This window comes from Tinamus guttatus, unplaced genomic scaffold (genome assembly GCF_059628265.1).
Source record: "Tinamus guttatus ecotype Peru unplaced genomic scaffold, ASM5962826v1 Tinamus_guttatus_pri_ptg000083l, whole genome shotgun sequence".
Classification (NCBI taxonomy): Eukaryota; Metazoa; Chordata; class Aves; order Tinamiformes; family Tinamidae; genus Tinamus; species Tinamus guttatus.
In genome coordinates this window covers 2,492,408-2,516,010 of record NW_028288617.1, presented here as the reverse complement: position 1 = coordinate 2,516,010, position 23,603 = coordinate 2,492,408, and the positions used below count along the sequence as shown (strand labels likewise).

Genomic DNA, 23,603 nt, shown 5'->3' with positions numbered 1-23,603 from the left:
ATTAGTCCATAGTGTTTTTAATTTATATAAGAATACAGATTAATAGCTAGATTTATTTCCAAGTTTATGGACCATTTCCAAGTTTATGGACCTAAATTGATATAAGGATACATATAAATATCAACCACATAGGTTTAGTCCTCCTCAGCAGAAAAAATAGGTTGAAGTTTGATGGAATTTGTTACATCTATAAGAATTAAACGGGAGGAGGTAGATAAAGGGAGTGAAGAGGAATACTTCTAAATAATCTCTCTCTCACTTTTGGAACACAAAAAACTCACACAGTCCATGTGATCTTATCCCATCAGCACATGTGAAAGACAATTTTCTACTACAGTTAGAATTTTCTCATATTGACCAGGTTGGCATCCATGAAAAAAAACCAAAACACTGCTTAAACATGATAGAAGACACTGCACAACCCACAAATACAATGTGGTTCTTTTTTTGGTGCTGGCTAAAACCTCCAGACATATCGGTATGCATCACGTTGTTATGGATGTACTTACACGTCTCCTTGCTCGTGCTGGCTCTGGAGTATTAGGAGAAGTGGATTCATTTGGTGTTTCTGAGGTTGAGCTAAGAGATGAGTTACTGCTTGAAAGTTCTTTGTTCTGTCTTTTAGATCCAAATGGTAAGAGAAAGGCCACAAAATCTGAAACATCTTTTTGCTCTTCCCTCTGAGAGTCTTGCTTGAGTTTGTAGGCCCGGTCATTAGCAATCACTTGGGACAAAGGCATTCCAAAAGCCTGGGGAGTAAATTCTGCAACAAAAAGATTAGTGTTTACTGAACAGCTGATATTTATTTAGTTCAAAAAGAATTCAGCATTAAGCCATTAAAAAGAAAAACAATCTGGAGTTCCTTTAAATGTACAATAATTCCAGTGAAGTACAGGCCTGCATAATTACAATATTCAAGAATTAAAGTGTAAGGTAACTGCAGTTCATGGTATCCAAATTCTTTTTTCAGTTGGATCATACAACATATACCACACAGAACTGTGGAAAATCAATTGGAATCAGATTTGATTGATATCTCAACTTCCAGTGGAAGTAACTGGAAATCAGGTACGTTTAGTTGTATCTAGATAGATCACCAGAGGCTCTGGAATCATGAGACTGGGGACTAAGCCAGAACATGCAACAGCTCACTCATGTTTCAGACCCCTTCACTAGGTCTCTTCCTCACAAATGCTGCAGGGCTCCGGAGCAATGGCAAGAACATGGGTCTCATTAGAGTGTAAAGGGTACGAGCCTGTACAAGGAGCATGCAAGCACATCCAGTCTAAGCCTTCAAAGATCTGGTCCACAGGCCCTTTTTTATAAACAAGAGTTATCTTGCTTTAGTATACTGGTAAGATTAAACCAGTTGTCACAGTGGTTTAGCAGTATAAAGATTATTTGCAACAGTATAAAAGCAAGTGTAGTTATATAAAAGTATAGCAGAGTACCAGGTTTCATCAATTAAAAAAGCAAACAATCCTATCCCACCTCAGTATAACTGCACAGTAAATGCATCAATATAATTGTAATGTACAAAGGCTGCAAATAGTTCAAATCTCAAAGTAAAATACTCAAATGTTCTGCAAAACAGAAAAATGCTCCACAATGAATCAGCCAACAGAAACAACAAATCTTGAAGTTCTCAGCATGAAGTTTCAGATCAAGACCTATCTGAGATTAATGGAATCTAACCTGTTGGGTGAAACTGCAAATCTGAAATATTTTGTGTTCAAATAGAGCAAAGTAGCTATTAAGTCAGATCACCTTGGTGAAAACTTGCACAGTTTCAACCAAATTCCAGCTTTAGATCTGCTTGTTTCAGGGATAAATAAGGCACTAGAGATTAAAAGCAAGTTTTTATCTAAAAGAACTAAAAAGGGAACAAGAAGCAAACAATTATTCCTTATATATTCATCCTCACTTCTGTCACAATAATCTAAATGTTTAAAGGCCAAAATTACTCTTCAGACTAAAAGTCCAACTGTGTCTTTGAGGGCAATTTCAATTTTTATCTGTTTGTATTATCAATAAGATTAAAGCATTGAAAAGAAGAGTATATTTTATAAATCTTGAATGAGAACATCACTGTCACACTAAAGTGACAAGGACCCATTGTTCTGATTTGGTGAGAAGCATTACTGACCTTTAGAAGTATGAAATGTTAAGAGATGAACTAACTTTGGTAGCCAGGCAAAACTAAATCAGGAGGTAGATTCTCACACATTCAGCAAGTCTGTAGATAATCAGTGAGGAAAATTTTAAATGAAATCTACACTGACCTCATTTAACTTATACATTGTGTATCAAGCAACGCAGGGATTATGAAGTCCAAGTGTCCAGAGTTAGGTCTTCCTTCCTACACCCCATGGAGAGTGACTTGAAAATTATAAGATTATTCATATTGAAACATTTTATTCTTCCAGATTATCTTCCCAAACTTAACATTAAGGACCACCAACTTACTTTGAAAATTCATGTGAAACGCACCTGCAACACCACTTCCCTTCTGGTTGCCTTACTGAGTACTTCATTATACCTGCAGCATCTCTATGGAACTGTCCTTCCACAACCCTTTCTGACAGAAGACCCCGAGCCAAATAAAATTCTGAAGCAAGTAATATTTCCCTGTTCTTAGCTTTTAGCCATGTGTACTTCAAACTGGGAGGTGACAGTGACAGGTAGTCCCAGGATGCCCCACAGCATGTTGATACTGTCAATTACATGGCAGTACTATGCAGGCTGAGACTTGGTGAGATCCCAGGGTTTTTTCCAAAGGATTTTGTTAAAGTGATTCCACAAACACACACTTTGTTAGTTAAAGGTTGTTATTTCCAGGTAGGTGTTGCTCCTCCTTCCAAGCCCTCGGCTATGGGATGCAGGGTTTTGATCCCTCCTGTTCGCCTCACCTGGTGCTGAAAGAGAAGGACACTGAGGAAGGAGGTGGTGCTTCGCTGTAGGCCTCTTTCTCAGAGGACGTGAACCACTTCTCTGATTTCTCAGTGTCTGGCAGAGATGGGGAACTAGATGAAAACCACCGGGCGTATCTTCAGACTAAATACAGACAGAAGTGATGCTAGCTGGCAGTGGTAATTACTTTGAAGAACTGGTAAAATCAGTAGCTTCTTATTCACTTGCTGAAATTCAAAGAAGTGGCTGTATCCTCCATCAGACTAGTTACATCCTTCATTCTCACCAGAGTCATTGATGGGGCTAGGGATGTTTTGCCTACAACTCCTTGGAAACATTCAGATCCAGCAATTTCCTTGTTTGACAGGCAATGTCACATCCAAAACAGACAAGGTCAGCCTTTCCAAAGTTCCAGATTCATTTAAAAAAAAAGGGGGGAGTCATAGTCACACAACGTAGTTAGCAACATCTTGATGAGGGAACAAGACACTGACTCATATATGTCATGTACAGACTTACGGCTCTGGTCTAACAGCTAAGGTAAAAGTACCAACTATCTATTGCTGATGGAGGCTGGAGTTTCCTACCATCGGAGTTGTTTCATTCTGTATAAAGAAAAGTTCCTTTGAGCAGGGGCTCAAACTTTGGTCTGCTTGTACTGAGTGCCATGGCCACAAAGCTATTGAGTTAGTCACTCCCTTAAGCCCTATTAAAGTTTGATTATTCACTTGCTCAATTAGTATAGCGGACAGCTTGAAAAGAAATTTTGGAGACAGCACCAGATAAGAGTGTGAAGCAAGCTGGCATCCTGGGCAATCAGCATGGAAAGGCAAGTTCATACCCTGTGCCCGAAACAGCAATGTAGAAGAACTTGATTTTTAATCTCGTTCTTTAATCTCTCTTAGATTGTCAGAGTATTTGATATTTTGGAGAAGTACATGAATTCTCTTACCAGAAAGTCCATCTTGCAAGTGAGGCAGGTTTCCTAACAAAGTTTTGACTAAAACTGGTACATTCACACACACACACACACACACACACACACACAAAAAATCTGTGTTGGTAAATTAGCATCTTCTAATAAAAAGGAATATTTCACATAAAAATTCCAAGCCATTTCAAATAAGAGTTTCATTGACCTTTGCTTTGCTTATTAGAAGATCCATTGCTCATACGCCAGCCACACAGTTAGCATACTTGGCCTCATGCCACACAATCCAAGCACAATTTTGAAGACTTCTCTGAAAGTTCAGCTAACAAAAACAGTGTTTTCAATGCCAAAGCCATGGCTGTACAGTAAGAACTAATAAGGGTCTATACTTCAGACCTTAACGAGACTTCTCATGGCTTCCAAACATCAGCCAAGTGAACAGCATAGCACCTTTCCATAGTCTTCTTAAACTTTTTTCTTTTTTCCTAATGTGCAGTTTTAGTGCTAATTTTGAGCTGATGGTAGAGCCCTGTGATTAAAATCTATTGAGGTGCTATACTAACCATTTTAAAATGACAAGAACAAGAGTGGGAGATACCTGAAAGACTAATGTGCTTTCAGAGGGATTTTTAAATGGGGTCTTTAAATCAGACACCCAACTGACCAGATCTGGTAACTCTCCTTCTGCTAACTAAAATTAACCATGTCAGACCCAAAGAGAAAGACTGATGGAAGCATGTGAAGAAGGAAGACCAAAAACTTGTTCCATAAAGGAAATGGCAAAATTCTCTCCATGTGAAGGTTTGTCAAAATCCTCAACTAACTGCAGAAAAACAGAGGTAAGAGAAAGTGCTCTCAGATCTGCAGGTGAAATTCACTCCTTCAGCTGGTCTGAGCTCACTGACCTTCAAGAAGTGATGTAAGGCCTTCCCAGTTTTTTTGGTTTTGATTGTGAGGAGGACTCTGTTTTTGAAAAGATAAGAGGTTCTTCAATACTTTAAATAACATTAGTTACCTAAATGCAACACAAGGTTGTTGAAAAGAAGTATTCAAATGCTTACACAGTATGAGAGACCTGAGTGAGTTTTAAAACACGTTATTGAAAAGGCACTCAAAAGGCTTGTAAAAATAAATTTCTGATAAAGTATAATGAAGAACAAACTTCATACATTCATATCTCTTTTTAGATTGTTCTAAATGCTGACAACCTTATATTTCAAATTACTGAAGAAGAAAAAAGGCGAACAATAAGAAATATCTTTAAATTTGCTAAGAATGGTTGGACAATAAACATGGAAGAAGATTCTGAGAATTTTGAAATATAACTAAAAATAAACAAACAATAAACAAGGGAGATGCATCTTCCACAGGATTAGCAGCACTTCTTTTTCTCAGAAACAAGAGCTCTGCTAGAGTTCCACCAAGGAATGCACCAAGATTTACATCCCGCACAGAAACATGACCAAAAGAGGTGACTCTAAGTTGCCCAAGAAATCTCACAATAAGTGATTATTATTTATAATCTTGTCTTGTTGCTCACCTGCAGATTTTACTGGAAGCAAGCAAAAATGGAGCTCATTTACTGAAAAAATCTTCCAGGAGAAACCCTTTCTGAGAAGCACCTCTCCCTGGAATGCTTGAGTGTGCTCTCCAAAGATCACACTTACTTACATTGACCTCCCTCTCTCACTGGCAGGAGGCAAATGAAAGGCTCTGCTCCTGCCCCTGTCAAATTTAGCAGCAAATTTGTAAGGGAACAGAACCCTGCTGCCGGCATGCAGAGCATCCTGAGAATCTCTTATTCCAAGCACCACTGACATTTTACTCTTCTCCCAGGATGAGTACTGCTTGTCAGCAGCTAAAGCAAATGCTTTGAGACACATGCAGTCAACACAACGAAAGTCACGATGGCCCTAAATAACAAGGAGGCAAATACAGAAAAGCAAAGACACTCACAGCAGCTGAAAATACTGCCTTCAATATCTGGGCGGAGTGCTGCTCTCCTGTTTAGTTCTTTTACATCCGGCAAGTTTTGCTATATCCTGCTCTGGTGAGTCACTCAGAGAAGTAAAAACAAATGAAAAAACACTTTAGTTTTTTTTTCCTTTTAATTAGATGATGACAGATGTACCCATCAAAAAGGACAAAACAATGATATCAGTCTAATTTAAAGCACATTCAATTTTACTTTAGTGTCTGTGATGACCTTCAAAAGTGTAAAAGTTTGCGGAAACTCTCACTTAACTGATAGGCAGGTTGATCGAATGATCCATCTAAATAAAATGTGATGCTATGAGAGTAAAAATTCCAGATTGGACGGAGTCCTAAAATATGAGTGATTAAATCTCAGAACAGTCCTGGAAGATATGAGTACCATATCCTTTTGGTTATGCTTATAAAACACAGCCATCTGTTGGAGTGGAGCTGAGGGAGAGCTGTCTCAGGCATGGATCTGAGGGAGGTGGTAGCTCCAGAAAGGATTACTCCAAAAGTTCCTACCCTGGAGTGATCCGACCCATGTCAGTGCTGAAAGAGAACTGTCAGGCAAAGCCAAGCACACAAATGCTCCACACTTGTTTTCCAGGAAATGTCCACAGCTGTGGACACAGAGATGACTGCAAGGACTACAAGTGCTTTTTTTGCATTAACATGGGCACGCTTGTCTATAAAAGGTGTTCTGAGTTCTGCTTCTTTGCTTCCACTTTGACATCCTTCTCCTTGCTCTCCCTGTTGCCTTCTCTGAATGGTGTGGTTTGAGCAGCTACCAAGATAGAAATAAAGAAGGCGTTCCTTACAGTTATGAGGACTAGGACCTGCAAGGGTGAATGAGTAAGTAAGTGCTCTTTGGCCCTTTGTGTGAGCACACCCACGTCCACAGTGCAGAGTGTTTGTTTTGGACTGGTTGCCCAGTAATGGAAGATATTCTCTTTATAAAATAAACCATAGAAATGCTTGTTAAGAAAACACTGTGGAACCGAGCAGGATAATACTTTCAACTTGCTGTGACACACAAAACGAGAGATGTTACCTTTGACTGGTGCTTCTGTAACACAGAGATCATTGTGTGGGGAAGCAGGTGTGGCTTGGCCAAGATGCGAGCGCTGCAGGCTCATCTTTACATAGACAAGAAATGACAGCAGATTAAGGTCTATGTTTTTCTTTCAAAAGTCAGCTCTTGTGTCCGTACTCTCACACCACCATCTGAAGGCGGCTGAGGATCACTGCGGTGCCATACACTTTTAACTTGGCTATTTCTGTTTGCTATAGGCAACGAATAACACAGCTTTCTTCTGATTTTGCTCACAGCTGGTTGGGAACTTGAACCCTTCTGACTTCCTTGCCCTTTGAGTCCTTACTGACAGGCTTGCCTCTTCTGTCAATCCAGCAGACCCAATGGAAGAAGAAGAAGAAATACAGATTCTGCTATTCAAGTAGTGCTGGGCCACCCTTGGCTTGTGTTTCTACAGCAATTTGTATAAGGAGAGAGCATGTAAGACATGCCGGAATTTAAACTATAAAGAAGGAGACAGTAGAAGATGAGATAAAGAGGAAAAAGAAGAGACATACTGAAATGGACTGAAGTTACAAAAAGAAGCAGGAAAAATGAAATCAAATAAGAGGATCAGCATAGGGACTGTTAAAAATGCATGGAAGAAGTTAACCAGAAGATATGAGCAATGGCAAGAAACAGGAAGTATATAAATATATACAAGCACAGAGTGCTGACCTTTCCTGTGGGCAGCTACTGAGCCCTAAATGGAAAGGTGCACTCAGAAAAAACTCTCTGAATAAAAGGAGAATGTTTATCCCAGAGGTAACTAATAAAATGCAGTATAAATACTAACATGTCGGGTACACCTAAAAAAGCCCCAAATACATACTGGCAGAAAATTATACTATTTTAAGCGTTCAAGTAGTATAATTGAGAGATTATTGGAAACAGAAATCAGATGGAATAAAATGAGGCTAAAGGAAATCATGAAAGAGTCCCAAGCAATGCAAAAAAAATTTTTTTTGAAGCATTTTTGGTCACAGAAAATTAACAGGAATAACGAATAAATCTGGGATAAGTATTTATATACATCACCAGTGGAAGCTATCATCTCTTAAAGCCAAAGGAAACTCCAGAGGAGGCATTGTGGAAGCTCTGGAAATGCAATTGAAAAGATCTACTGGTTTGACACAACAAAATTAAGTCTTTGATGAATTAATCTGTTATCTTTAAAATTAGCTCCTGCAATAAAAATAGGGAATAAAAAGAATGTAATATACTTTGCCTCTCAAATTAGCTTCTATGTAGAAACTTTTAAAGGAGGCTACTAAGGTAGCACTATTTGTATGGGGGAGATAGATAAAAAATTGAGAGAGACAGAATTTTTTTTTACAAAAAGCATTAAGTTGTTAGCCATTTCCTAAGCTTACGAGCACCCCACAGACAAGTAGGAGGATGAATATCACACAAACGTACTGACTGGAATGGAAAGTTTTGCACAAAATGATGTTGCTTTGCACTCTTTATTCAACATAAAGCTATGGGAAAAACAAGGAAACCAGCAACATAATGAGTGATTAATTACACTCCAGACAGATGTGAAGTAATGTACACTAAAGGGAGCAGTATGATAGATATTTCCCCAAAGGTGATTATAAAACCATTAAACCTCTTCCCCAGAGGCTCATTCTGTACTACACCAAGTACAAGTGATTCTCATAACAAATGAGAAATTTTACTGTCTGTTATTTACAAAGCAAAATGGCAACTGCATTTATCCAAACAAATGTATCAAAGGACTTTTAATTTTACAGAGACTAATGCAATTAGTTTTCACAGTCATTTTTAAACCAAGAAAATAGCAATCACATATATGAAATCAACAAATATCACAAATTAAATGAAAAGCATCTTCTTCCCAACAACCAAAATTCTAAAATAGCTTTTTTAAGGAGATACTATTCTTTTCATGGAATTTCAAAATTCCATTCTCCTACTAAATTAGATTAGGATTAATAACATCAGATAATCAAATTGCTCCACTGTTAAAAACTTATGTATTTGTAAATAAGTTTGTGGAGTTGGGTGTTAACAGTGTCTTACTACTACTTTTTCAGAACTTCTTTTCTACAAGTGAACACAAAATTAGATGCACAATTACCTACATGCAAAAAACAGCAACATCAGCAAATGGTTTGAAGTCTCAGTCTCTCGACTTAGTACAAATGGAAGCAGCTTATAGGCCAAGTCCAGTGAATTAGGACTCAGCCCATAAAGCTCAACAGTGTCCAAACAAAAGTCATATGAGGTATATTAGAAATCAACCGAGCAATAGCACTGAAGCATTTACACATTTTAAACAATGCCTGTTTTCCTAAGGTAAAAAAGAAAAACAAGCCAAATGACTAGCTTGGGCTAGGCTTGGTTCACGTGCTTTGTGAATTGAAAAAGGAGAATGCAAGGCAGGTAAACACCTGGATTGTATTATCCAGACTGCACCCCACACTAGGTGGGGAAAATGAGAAGAAAGAAAAATTAAGGGAAGAAAATGAGGGGAAGATACAGCTTTCATTTAACTCCTCCTCTTCTCCCAGAAAATGAACTGAGTCAAGGAGAGCTGAGCTATGCTAACAACAACTACATGAGGAGGGGGTGCATTTTTTTGAACTTAGAAATAAATATGTAGGCAATATGTAAGTCTGGTAACCTTCTCTTACACCAGACAGGACACACTTAAACCTAAACAAATCTTATATGCAAAATTTAGACCTGTCCAGTGCATAGGCACTCTTTTTATGTTACCTTTGTCTCTGTTCTTCTCCTTTCCTAATGAGTCCAGTTTCTTTCTTAATGATTTCTTCCTCTTTTGACCATCTGTAAGGGCAAAAATAGAAAACATATGAAGAGAAAGATTGCAAACTGTTGCATAAACTGCAAGACTATGGACATGTGGAGTCAGGAAGGGTGTGGGTACATTTCACAAAGTCTGGGGAATGTCCGAGTCCTCCAGCTCTGAAGAGCGCATCTGTGTTTACACGAACACTGAAGTTGTGAAGAGCAGGACCAAAATAAAGCCCACTGCATGCTGCTGGGTACATGGTCACACACATGCTCCCTGGGCCCGTGGGCAGAATGGAAAGCTAACAGTGTTAGCGACTCAGACTGGTGCAGGATGCTCTTGATAGACAAGCGGAGAGCAGGTTCCACAGAGCCAGAAGGCTGTGGTTTCCCCTCATCCACGGCCACAGGACTGTGATTCAGGCAGGGAGCTGGAGGTAGTGTTTGGAGAGGGAGGGTGACTAACCTCCGGGAACAATTCCGCATACCGGTCACGCCACTCGGTTGACAACTGCCTACCTCCACGTGACCCATCTGATCTCAGCTCACACTGCGAGTGTGCAGTTTGTGTGCAGCATGCCCAGATTGGCTCAGGTGGATTAGTCTTAGAGAAATTATTGTTCTGAGGCAATGTAGGTTATCCAAGTTTTCCCTAAGGTATTAAGGACTAAAGATTTTAACAAGTGGCATGGGCAAGTTTATTCTTGAAACAACTATGCCAAAAGGTTGGCTATCCTTATTCCCTTCAACAGCATCTTTAATAATGAAAAGTCAACAAAAAATGTATTTTATTACAACTCAAAAAAACTTTACACATGAGCCTGCTTTAACTTGTCACTTTTTAGTTTTCTAAATCCAAAGAAACAGGCACCACTCTAGCTAAAGGTTAACAGCTACACACCTTTGCCTTCCTTACTGGTTTTATAATACAGCAACAATTTAAAACTAAACACAAAGTACTCGTATTTCACTTGTATAGTAAGAAGGATACCAGTGCCTCAACATGTTTTCTCAGTTTTGTAAACCAATGTCTTGAGTGGGCTTTTACAGGAGGGAACATATTACAAAGGACTGAAGTGGATGTCCTCAGATTAACTCTTGTTCTTGCAATAACAGCCAATAAAATAATATAGCCTCTTACCCCATTTTTCTTCTTCAACTTCTGTTGAAAGTAATTCCCAGAACACAACTCAACAGGTAGCAGGACAAATTATGACCTTTTCACAGTCAGTTCATATCCTATTGCTCTTAAACTAAAATTTCTTGTTGCCTTATGTAGCTTCTGTTCCTTCCTCTGCACTTGAATGTTTATTCTCTGGATTTATTGAGAGAGAGCAAGCTCCTAACACACACTTACCTGCTCCTAGCACTCATTTAACTATGATACTGGGTTTAAATCTCTTGAGGTATAGGGTAGATTCTCTTTCACAGATATCCATTTTCTGCACCTGCTCCAGTGAGAATTCATCTGCTGTGACTGACTAGAATTGATCAGGTATTCCAGATGAGATTTCACTAGTATAATGGTGGCAATTCATTGTCTGATATGGTCTATGATTAGATTTTCTTTTTTACATAGTTCATAACTCATAGTCATACTTTGATTGATGAATACGCCCAGTTCTTTCACACCTTCTGACACTTCAAGTTCATAAAATTGAGCTTGTTATAAAAATTCTTCTTTCCCCTCTTTGCAAAATAAATGGTCAGTAGCCCACTTACATATACTGCTGTATATGTATGCTTGTTTTCATAGCGTTTCATACTGCTTCTACGTCCTGGCTTTATTTTTATATATATATTTGTGTGTGTGTGTTTCTAAATTATATTCCGTGTTACAAAATCAAATTGCTGCTACACAGTGACCTTTTGATAAATGACTTGTACCTCTTTACAGTCTTTGAGCTTTTGTGCTCCAAAAATTGATTTATTAATATTCTGGCACCACACTGAAATCTTTTGAGATGAAAAAATGAGAACAAAAGTGAATATAGATCTAAAATATAGAGATTTTCTGCTATAATTACACAACTGCAACTTTTTTTTGGGGGGGGGGAGGTTAATGCAAGCAGAATAACAGAATCATAAGAAAAATGAATGCTATTCATTATAGAAAATGAAAACAAACAATATCGTCTCTGCAAACCACAGATTTTGTATACAAATGACCAGGCTCAGAGCAATGTGAAGAAGCAAGAAACAGTTCTGGAGATGAACATAGGTAGAAAATACAGAGAAGAGCCCATTCTGTGCGGAAGTACATGCCACCTGAAGCAGTCAGTACTACCTGTCAGCATAATGACAGAGGAGACATGTGCAAATGGATGCAGTTCCAGTGATGTCAGTAAAGCCTTTAACTACTTGAGAGTTTAACTTTCCTGCATGAAAGACATGCATAAGAAAATAAAGCTGAGAAGCATCTTACCAAAGAGCTAAAGCACAGGGGATCTGCTAAGAGGCCCAAGTTCAGTTCCAGCTCTACTCCCCCCCAGCACATGACATGATTAATTGCAACCTATATTCTGCAAAAATAAATATGCTTTGAAATGACTGTTGATTTAGGTTATGTCAGGCATAAGGAGTGCAGAAATATTCATTAAGTGCCTAAGGGCTTGGCCAGTCCTGGCACTTTTAAAATTTAAATAAACCCAATTAATAATAATAATATATACTGCTTACTATTTGCACTGCGTTTTCAGAACATAATTAACATGGAAACAGGCAAAGCTTCATTACCCATATGCAACACTTACTATTTATTTAAAAATTAGAGAACATTTATGCAAAGTATTACTACATCAACTCAAAGTGCTATGAAATATGACCTGTTATATTCCATCATGGTTTGAAATTGTTGAAACCCCTACATTTTATTCAGCCTTCTGAATATATAATTATCATTTATTGTCTTCTTTCTACAGATCAACAAGGTGCTTCTTGTCTAACAGATTCCATTCAAGAATATCAGTAAGACATGTGAATTACTCAAAAGGCAAGGAGTATCGAAGTGAAGGAAGCCGCGTTGTTTTAGCCCTTTCCAAATCCATTCTTAATCTTCTGAAGAAAATCTGCCTTGGCAGCAGTGCAGGTCAGTTGTTTCGGGAGCAAACTTGTTTGTTCAATACTTACTAATTTATATCTTCACTGCATGTTTCACTGCAGTGCATATATCACTCTCTGAGCATCTATGTAATAGGCCTAACATGATGAATATTTTAAAAACTGGGAGTCTAGGATCAAACTGCTGAGTGCATACTAAATCACTACGTGACCTCTTTTTCCAAAGTGGTGAGCACTTCCAGACACAGATAAAGCCAAAAAGACTTTTCTATTTGAAAAATTAGGTCATCTACTTTGGACTTTGTCTCTGAAAAAAAGGCTCCAGAATTCTGTATGATAAACAGCAGAGTATTTCCACTGATAAACCTGACTTTGGAAAGAATTTTCATCCCTGAATTTTGGGAATTGTTTTTCAAGATTTTGGTTTAAGGTTGCAATTCAGTCACAGAGTCAGCACTAACACCATTTAACCTTCACTAAAACTCCGAACTCTCAGATTTTGTGCAGGCTGCATTTCAAGGCCTGCATGAGACCGAGTTCTACACATTGGGTAATAAGCCATTTTCATGGTCAGAATATATAAATTCCAGCTTAAGAGATAGTAAATAACTGAATGGAGGGCAACTGAGAATGTAAATTGTTGAAATACTTTTACTGACATATTTCTCGGTTAAAGATCACCTACCATGACTCTGAGATGGCGTGCAGACTGATTACTCTTGCTAACAAAGCATTGCTTTATTAATTTTGAAGTTAAGGAAATCAGAATGCCCACCTAGCAGGTATTGCTTGTTGCTCAGCGTAAGCAAAAGTATCACAAATCAAGTATAAGGAATCCTTCAAGACAATGCAGTTAGTGACACACCTGGAGATAACATTCAGGAATACTTGCCATCAGTTTCATATTATGTCACTAATACGTACTATGTAATAGTACATATACACTAATACGTACAGCTAATATGTACTATGAAGCCTTAATACATTTTATTTAACTCGTTTCATAACTCAAATAATATAAAGTGAAAAGGACTTTCTAAGCTTTCTAAGTCATGTTTCTGACTGTTATAATATTAGATTTCAGATGATGGAACTTTTCCTCTTTTCCTGGGAAGAAGTTTGAAGTGAAGCTATAACAGGAATACGATCCTTCTGCACTTCCTTTCTTTATACAGAGGCTAATGAATTATACATATGAATGGCCCTTCTTTTTACACCATTTATATGCAAGGACACTTTTTTTTTTTTTTTTTTGCTAACCAAAACCTTTTGTTTTTCTAATTCATAAGGTCAATTAGAGGCTTTAAACTAATTTAATTAAATGTTTTTTGATAAAAGAAATCTTTGGTTGCTTATGGGTTTACTAAGCAAAGAAATGCCCCTCATTTATTGGCATCTTCCTTTGCTTATTAGAGTGTGTTTCCTGTCCATTTAGGGAAGAAAATTTGTCCTGTTCTACAACTAAGGGTTATTTTCACACAGAATAACAAGAGAAGTTATGTGAGAGATGAATATCACACCCATAGCTCATTTATCAAAACAAAAATAGATGATAATCCCAATATTGAAGGCTATATGAGATTTCTAAAATACTTCTTCATAGTAGCTGTATTCATGCTCATTTTCATTTGGTGGGCATATTAATTACTGGATACATTAATGTGCAAAAAAAGGCAAATAAAAATAGGATATATTCTCTAAAAGTGCAGTCAATTCTTTGAAAATTTCTACCAATGGCATCGCAATGCACTAAGTTTGATCGGACTTCTCTGTTCACTTGACTCATTAAGGACTGATTCATTTCCTGACTGCCAGCCTCACGGATTCAGCCTGGGAGCCCCAAGACCAGCTCCCTTCTCTCTTGCTGGTGCATTTCAAGTAATAAGGACTCTGCAAACAGAAAAATACTGCTGAGCTCGCCTGACGGAGCACATCGAAGAACAGATTGTGCTTTCTTCTTTCGTGGACGCCCTGTGTTTGTGCTTGCAGACGCTTCTGGTCACCATACAAAGCAAACTTGCTCCTGAACGCGTGCTTGGAGCTGATCTTTGGAATAAGAGGATGCTGATTTCACTTCATCATTTCTGTGACTATAAATGTCTGCCTTGAAATATTTATTTAGATTAACTCGGTGTTGAAATGCCCTGTCCCCATGCAGTAATTTCAAGCACAGGCAGCTGCAGCACAGATGGAAGGTAAACATTTTCAGCTAGAGCACCAGGAACTAAAGTTTTTGACATATAAAGTGACACAAAAATGTAAAAGCTGAACTTACAGGTATTTTTCATCCTTCTCTTTCTCTCTTTAACAACACACACACACACACACTCCCTAGCAGTCTAACTGCACTGTGCTTTAGATTTTCACTCTTCTGGGTTATTAGCCTGCAGCTAAAATAAGCCACATTAGCAGGTTCATCTCTGCTCACCTCCGAGTGCAGGCCAAGCTGGGGCCTGGCTGCTGCCCTCGTTCTTGCTCCTCACTCTGCCCATCTACTACATTAAACAGGCTTTAGCCTTTCCAATGCCAGCAAGCTCCTGATGGATGTGTGAAGGTGGAAAGGCAGTACAGAAACCAAAAGTCCTCCAAGAGAAAGCTGCAGCTCCTCCAGAGCTACACACGTGAGTGTGGCACCGGCATAACTAAAATGGCAAGTGGGGTCGGGCACAGGTGCAAAACGTTAGCTCATGACAACATTTCCCAGGGTCGCAGTGAGAAACTGCAGGAGGTTTCCATGGGAGAAGGCAGACTGCTCATTCTGAGAACTGCTGCAAAATGCAGCACTGCAGATTGAGAAGCCAAGCAAAGCCAACAAGGACAGAGAAAAATGTCAACTTCAAAACATCAGTGGCACAAAAGTACATTCTTCTTCTCTTCTTCCCCATCCCAGAGGACTATTTTGAAACCTGTGGTTGCTGCAGCTTCCTGGGATGCAGGCTGAAATCCCTTTGGGCTGTTTATTGCAACACAGAGAAATTCCAAAGGGCAAATAAGCAGGTTCAGGTGATGCTGCTGTTGGAAGTTTAAATCCTGCATTGTAGATGGCTTATTTCTTTACTGTGTAATGCTAGGGATTCACCCATAATGGTATATGAATGAAATTATTTATTTAAAAAGTTATGCATAGCATAAGAGTGGGATATAGATACAATTTGTAAGTAGAATGAGAAAGGTATGAATTTTTTCTCTCTACAGAAAGATGACTTTGGGCAGTGCTCTAATTCAGATACTACTTAGTTGCTGAGGACAGAGGAATCAAAACAAAATAGGATATACCAGCTCTATTTATCTGCACCTTCCTAGATGTATTGTAAGGTTTTAAACAATTTCCTAGCATATGTGTTATAAAAAATTCTCTCTTTGGTATTTTGAAATATGTTCCCCTCTGTTTGACAGTCACAAGGGACTTGGTTAACTGGTGGGTAAATGCACATGCAGTGTAATCTGATTGTGAGAGTCCAACATTAGTACCTAAGAAATAAGGAATTCACAAGCTGGACCTGGGTCCCAACTGCAGAATTCACATCCTTAGGGTCCTGCCACCTTTCTGCACAACTCTCCTGTGCAAAGAGAGGGGCTAAGAAGCAGACCCCACTGCTACCTTAAGCTAAACCTGCCATGGTCCATAAAGTGATACGTTTAACAGACAAACATGAGCAGAGCTACACAAAAAGCAGCCCTAAAGGGAACGCAAAAAGCCTGTCTGTTTTCTGTTTGTTCATGCTGCATATTAATGACTCTGAAATAGCCAGAATATTAAATTATCTCACAGCCTGAGTGACCACACCAGAATCAAAATTAAGACTCAGCTTTCACTTCCTACCTTCCTATTCTTTATATTTTATTTTTATATTGTATCTATATCCCACTCTTGAGCTTTCTGTATTTGGTCTCCAACCAGAGATGATTGTGTTTGGAAAGTTTAAAAAAAAATGTTTTCGTCTGTTTCTGCATTACTGACATGAAAAATATACAGTTTTACATCCTTTAAGTGCCTTCTTACTTACCATTAAATTAAAAATGCCTGCGAGTATTACATGAACTCTGAGGAATAAGATATTCACGAGGTTTTATACAGGAAATTAAAAAGCAGAGCATTTTCATGGCATTAACCACATTTTAGCTAGCCCTAAGGGAAGAAGCTCCCTTTGACTTCACAATAAACAGCTGCTTAGACCTTTTTCTATGCTCGCAGGAGGGAAACTTCTGCTGCCATATATAGAAGGGACAGTGGAAATATCTTGCTCGAACAAGCATGCAAAGGTACCTGGCAGCCTTTAGAGGATTACCAAGGAAGGGCCAAATGCCTGTGTATGCCCTTCTATGGTTGTCAGCAGTGACTAACAAAAAGCAGGTGGGTCCAGGGAAGGGGCAAAAGCTAAAGAAGCAGCAATCCAGGTCTGAATTCCCTGGGCACAGGCAGGGAGTCACTCTGCTTGCTTCAGCAGGCTACATTTGCAGAGGATTAACTGTGTTGTACTTCAGTCCCACATTCTGTTACTATCGAAAACGATGACGGTGTGGTCAAAAAGTAATTTGCTATACATTTTTTTTTTGTCTTCGAGGAAGGGTCTTTTATGGAGCATAGTGTCTTGCCTCATTTTTAGAAGGAAAAATATCTCCAGACATGATGAAGTAAAAGGCAACCACTGTTTCCATAGCTCGAGGCAATTCATCTGCCTGAGTGCAGTCAGATGAATGATGTGATTTATGACACAGCAATACAAAGTAGCAGGAGAGTAGCAGGAGTAAAGGAGAAAAAAATATATTCACAATATTTTTTTTTTCAGATTGCAGCAGTGCCCCTAGTGTCAGGAAATTCCTTAAACTCAAAAGATAGTAGAATTCCTAACTTAAATAGAACATGGCACACCAGGGAGTTTGCTGCTGCCACTGATTTTCCATTGATTTTTCATGGAGTTCATTCAGAAACCATGATGAGTGGCAAAAGTTTAAAAGCTTTGAGGAAGAGAGCAACATCCCCTGCTTGAAATACTTCTGTAGCTGTTTGTAAAATAGGTCAGAAATGTTCTGCAGTACTACATCAGAACAAACTACAGTAAAAAAAAAAATACTTTGATTGATGCTGTAGTTGAGGTAATAAAAATATAGATTACAGCTCTGCAACTGCCTTCAGTCCACTGAGGGGAAAGTTCTGTCTAGTTAAGTAAAAATATATTTTATAAATACAGAAATAAAAAAAAAATACATTCATGCCATTCTTAGTCAAGGTTGATTAGTCTTGACTTGATCAGAAGGAAAATTATTTTTAATCCCCAGAGTACCGGGCAGCCAGGTGACATAATGGGCTACTGCTGATATTACATTTTCTATGTATTGATAAGCTGACTTGCACACCCAACTGATGGGCAAAGCAGCAACCAAGTTGCTTTATGTCCTGCCTGGATCATTTGCCCAGGATGGCTCAGCATGTCCGTGACTGGCACTCTTCAAGGGAACGGGAAATTCTCCAAATGCCCTGGAAGTCAGAGGACCTGTCTGTCACTGGCCATGCTCAACTCTTTCAGAGGTGGTTTCAGGAGTCCCCTACCATCATCTGCCCATAATTTTGCTGTTATGAGCCCTTCATACATTCTTCTTTGTAACAAATTCTCATTTTTAGTCATTAATTGTCCTCTGTATCTGCAGTATCCATCAGTATGCTTAAGTGTTTTTTATAAGTACATTGAAATAGGAATTGAAAAAAATGATAAAACATACATATAAAAACATGGACATCTGCAGAGATGATTTAGGCCAAATTCCTGCAGAGAATCAGAGACAAATATACTTTGGCTACCAAAGAAGACAGACATTTGTCTAATCTTTTCTTTTAGTACAGGAGGTTAGTTCTTCTTTAAATGTCCATGTAGCCTTTTAAGTGTTAAAGCCTGAAAAGGCAAATGTTAAAATTCTATTTAGGATCTATAACAACAATTCAGTCAGTGTTCCTCTCTGCTACTCTGATAATGCTGAAAGCATCATTACAACTTAAAGGACTATAAACAAACAAAAACGATACAAAGATATACATTGTATAGCATCTCTGATCTATCTATAATCATCTTTCCTAACCCATATTCAGTGACTCAACTTAGACTGCAGGAAGCAACTAAAACAACTCTAGTGAAACCACACAGCTGAAAATTTAGAAACTAACACTTCTTCCTAAGGCAAAAAGAAATCTTCATCAGAAATGTTCCCCAATAGTCTTTTGAAAGACGCAATATGCAAAAGGTAATATGCAAAAGGCCTGATTTTCAACTGAAATTGCAATTGATATTCCATCTGAGAAATTTGAGGAAAAACTTCTTGATTGTGACGGTGACAGAGCACTGGAAGGACTACCTGGAGAGGTTGTGGAGTCTCCTCCTTTGGAGATCTTCAGAACCTTCCTGGATGTGACCCTGTGCCATGTGCTCTAAGTGTCCCTGCTTGAGTTGGGGGGTTGGACCAGATGATCCCTAGAGGTCCCTTCCAGCCTCCACCCTTCTGTGATTCTGTGAACTTTTAAGAAGATATATACCAGCAAACACATTAAAGCAGACCTCAGGCAAAGTCAAGCAGAACATGAAAATTAATCGGTTACAATGCCAGCATTTTATTATTTGGCTTTAAAGATGAATGGTAATAAATAACAGTAAATTGCAATAAAGAACAAAATCCTAGGTCACTACAGAATCACCATATATATACGTGGATTATTTGCAAAATCTAGGACAGTCTGATCAAGTGTACGAACACACAATTATTTTCAGGGCCAGGACTACATTAAGTACTAAAGACATTTTATTTTGTAGAAAGCAATGAAGGATATCTCTGTGAAAGTGTTGCCTTAAGGCTTAAAAAAAAGGCTTAAAAAAAACAGACAGAATCAAATCCACACAATTTTGCAGAGCACCGTGTTTACAGTCTATGTTTTATATACTTTCTCATTCTTGAAACTGGTTTACTCACTGCTGTTTTGAGCTTTTCTATTAATCCATGAGGAACATTTTAAAATGGAAACTGGAAAAAATGGAAAAAATGGAAAATTTCCATGCGACATGATAATACAGATAAAACACTGAATGTATTTATCTGAATTTATCAGCCATAACTACTTCAAGTTTACTGTCAAGGAAATTATATTGGAAAGGATTTCCCTACATCTCACAACTAAAATCAATGGGATTTCACTTCAAATGTACATACGCAGGAATCTCTTAACAGTATCTGGATTTATATAACAAGACACTCACTCCACAAAATTCCACAGTATCTAAATGAGCAACACAATCCCATAGGATTAGCATGCCCTAGGATTGATTCAGTCCCAGAGAATCATGTTTCAAGACATTTGTATATGGAAACGTGGATCATAATACTTCCTTATCAATCTCTGGAGCTTCAGCAAGATCTTTTCCTTCATTGCAACACCCTTCAAAAGACAGGGTTCTTTTGCCTTCTGAACTCAGCAAAGAAAGGTGTTACTTCAATTTCCATCCTCTTCCTCCACCTTCACAGAAACACATATATACAAGTAGATTCTTGGAAGCTAGACAATTATTTCTTTTAAAGATGCTATCTCTGTTGTTGCAATATATGCTAACTCTGTTGCAATGTATGCTAATTGCTGCATGCTCACAATAACAGTGCCATGGATTTCATCAAAAAAAAGCCTATCATTCATTTTTATATTTAGTCTTCAAAAAAAAAGGTTTGCTGCTCCTAGATCAAGGCTTCTAGGTATTTACCAAAATGAATGCTAAAAACTTAAATGGTAAACTTTTTTTTTCCTCCTATCACAGAATCATAGAATACTTAAGGTTAGAAGGGACCTCTAGAGGTCATTTCGTCCAACCCCCTGCACACGCAGGGTCACCTAGAGCACGTGGCACAGGACTGCATCCAAACAGGTTTTGAAGATCTCCAGAGAAGGAGACTCCACAACCTCTCTGGGCAGCCTGTTCCAGTGCTCTGTCACCCTCACTGTCAAGAAATTTTTCCTGTGGAAAAGTTCCTGTGGAACTTTTGGCACTTCAGTTTGTGGCCATTATCTCTAGTTCTGTTGGTGGCCACCAGTGAAAAGAGTCCAGCACCATCCTCCTCACTGCCTCCCTTGAGGTACTCACCTCCCTCAACCTGCTGGAGACGCTCTTCTTAATGCACCCCAGGATCCCATTGGCCTTCTTGGCCATGAGGGCACACTGCTGCCTCATGGTCAACTTGTCGTCCATCATGACACCCAGGTCTTTCTCTGCAGAGCTGCTCTCCAGAAGGTCAGTCCCCAGCCTGCCCTGGTGTCTGGGGTTATTCCTCCCCAGGTGCAGGGCCTTGCACTTGTCTTTGTTGAATTTCATAAGACTTCTCACTACCCAACTGGTACTGAGCACAGAAACATTTGCTTGTAAACCCATTAGCCTGTCTTTAAGTGATTGAATACATTTGCCAAATCAAGTGTTCACAGTGTAAATAGACATGTGAAACCACAAAATCTTGGAAATCAACCTGATGTGCATTACATAGCATCTTTAGTAAGTTCTGTCTAAGAGCAAAGTTTAAAAATGGAACAGATCACTAGAATTTTTTTTAACCCAGTGAAGATAATTTATTACCTCCCCTGTTCTACTGTTAGAATTGCTACTGTTTATTAAATTACATTCTTGCAAGCTTCATATATTTCATTTTTTTTTGTCTCTGTTTTGGGTGAAAGACAAATCTGAAAGAAAATTCAAAAGAAATTTCTGAAATTTCTGTCGGGAGAGAAAAAAAAAGGAAAATGTTAGCTGGCTTGTCTCCCTGCCTGGAAAAGCTCCTGCTACTGACACTTTGACAGTTGTGCAGCAGCTTGGAAGGCTGAGTGCTCTAACCATCTCTACCTTGCAGCTGGGGCTTCTCCCAGCTTAAAGCCTTAAATCCATTTTGTTTTCTCTTTTCAGTCTGAGACATACTGTTTTTATTTTCGCAGAGAGGAAAATCCTCATAAATCCTCATAAAAATTCATATATTTCCATGGAAAATTTGGATTATGGAAAAAAAAAGAATCCTCCAAATAAAATTTGGCAATATGTCCTCTCATAGGAAAAATTCTTACTCTTCCTGAAGACTTGCAATTGAGGAGGAACAGGTTTAGTGTCCTCCATGCTGGGAAGGAGCAGGGCATGGCCATGCAACCTGCTCTAGGTGGCCCTGCCTGGGCAGGGGGTGGGAGATTCTGTGTCTAATTCTCTTAGCTCTCCTTGTGAGCCTGACATCAGTAAAAGACATCCAAGAACTATTAATATAATGTAAAGGAGAAAAATTTAGCTCATAGCCTTGCCTGTGTCTAATATAATCTTCATGAACTCAACTATATTAGAAGAAAATCCTACGAACAAACCATGGACTCACAGAATCATGTCATAAGTGGAATTGTCAGATGTTGCCTTTAAGAAGAGCAGTAATAAACCTCTCCACTTAAAATATATAGTGTATACCAACACAAAAGCATCCAGTCTAATCTCACAGCTCCACAAAGTATAGGATGCAGTTTACTTAGATGCTTTCCTCTATTCTAAGAGTCTGCAAAGCATATAACATGGTCAGTGATTAAACACAATGACCAGCTTGGAGCCCTTACAAAAATGCAAGTTCAGATAAAAATCATAGTCACTCTCAGTGTTAAGGAAAATGGGTAATGAAATACAATGACGAGTAATGTAAGCAAAAAACAGACCCAAAAATCCACTCCCTGCCAATATAAACAAGAAGCAGGGAACACATAATTCTGCATTCCCATTTTTTATTCAGAGCTTAACAGGAACATAGTGGGGACAACGTGCACCAATGAACAATAAAAAATAAGAAAAGCCAACTATATATGTTTTGTTCAATTGCAATTTTTTAAAAATTATATACTTCACAAGTGTTGCTCCTTTAAGTTTAACTTACTTAAGGCAAATTGACTTTATCTTACAGCAGACTGTATTTGCTTCACATGAGCAGATGTGCAGCTTCACATGCCTGACGAAACTGCATACAAAAATGTACTCCAGCACACACAAAAGTATGATAACCTATAAGCTTTCCAGAAACGACGGTATTGTACGTAGGTCTCCAAAACCAACATTAGGTCATATTCATTATAACTGTAACTAACCAAGAGAACCAGGAACTAAATTTGGTAGACACTAGGCAAACACTAAAATTACTTTCTCTCTCACCAGCTGTTCTAACACTGTTCAGAAAAAAAGCTCAGGCAGAAAGTCAAACACTTGCTGTGATTACTGAAATGACTGTGTATGACCTAGTTGCTGTTAACAATAACTAATTGTGTGGATATACATTCTTGTCATAGGTGGCATCAACAAAGTAAACAGCCTTCTGAGTAAAGGCAATTCATCTCTTTTATTACATCTGGTACACTTGCTAAAATATCTGGATAACATGTTTACCATCAGTTCTGAAAAGTGAAGACAATTCTATGGCTCAGCCTTGCATCTTTGCTCCAGAACATTTGAGGAACATTCAAATAAACCTCAGAGTACAAAGTTAAGTGTGTGTAGTACTAGTACTACAGGGTAAATATGCTCTGGAATGTGGTGCATGTTAAAACAAAAATACTCCATCAGTGTGAAATTAAGGCTGTGACCCAAGCCAACAAAACAGGACAATTCATCACAGAGATGGATGTTCTGGCCTTAGCCCAGCCAATGGCATCTGTTGCAATCTGTGGCCTCTGGTCTGTTAACAATCCTGCACCAATGTACAACCTCAAAGTTCAAATTTGCTTATATCTATCTCATATTTGGAAGATGAGAGTGGAACCTAGATATTTCAACAAGTCAGTTTGAAGATACGGGCCTGAAACCTAGTGCTAATACTTTTCCTACCAAAAAAAAAAAAAAAAAA

At 38.4% G+C, this 23,603-nt stretch overlaps 1 protein-coding gene across 1 annotated transcript in view; it reads right to left on the bottom strand.

Moving 5' to 3' along the window:
• ARHGAP6 (Rho GTPase activating protein 6) overlaps positions 1-23,603 on the bottom strand; it is a 308,402-nt gene that overhangs the window by 29,402 nt on the left and 255,397 nt on the right. Inside the window, exons 3-4 of the mRNA XM_088520229.1 lie at positions 9,636-9,707; positions 510-763 (exon numbers count right to left, since the gene is read on the bottom strand). Of these exons, the coding sequence (XP_088376355.1) occupies positions 510-763; positions 9,636-9,707 (326 nt within the window). The remainder of the gene's footprint in view (positions 1-509; positions 764-9,635; positions 9,708-23,603) is intronic.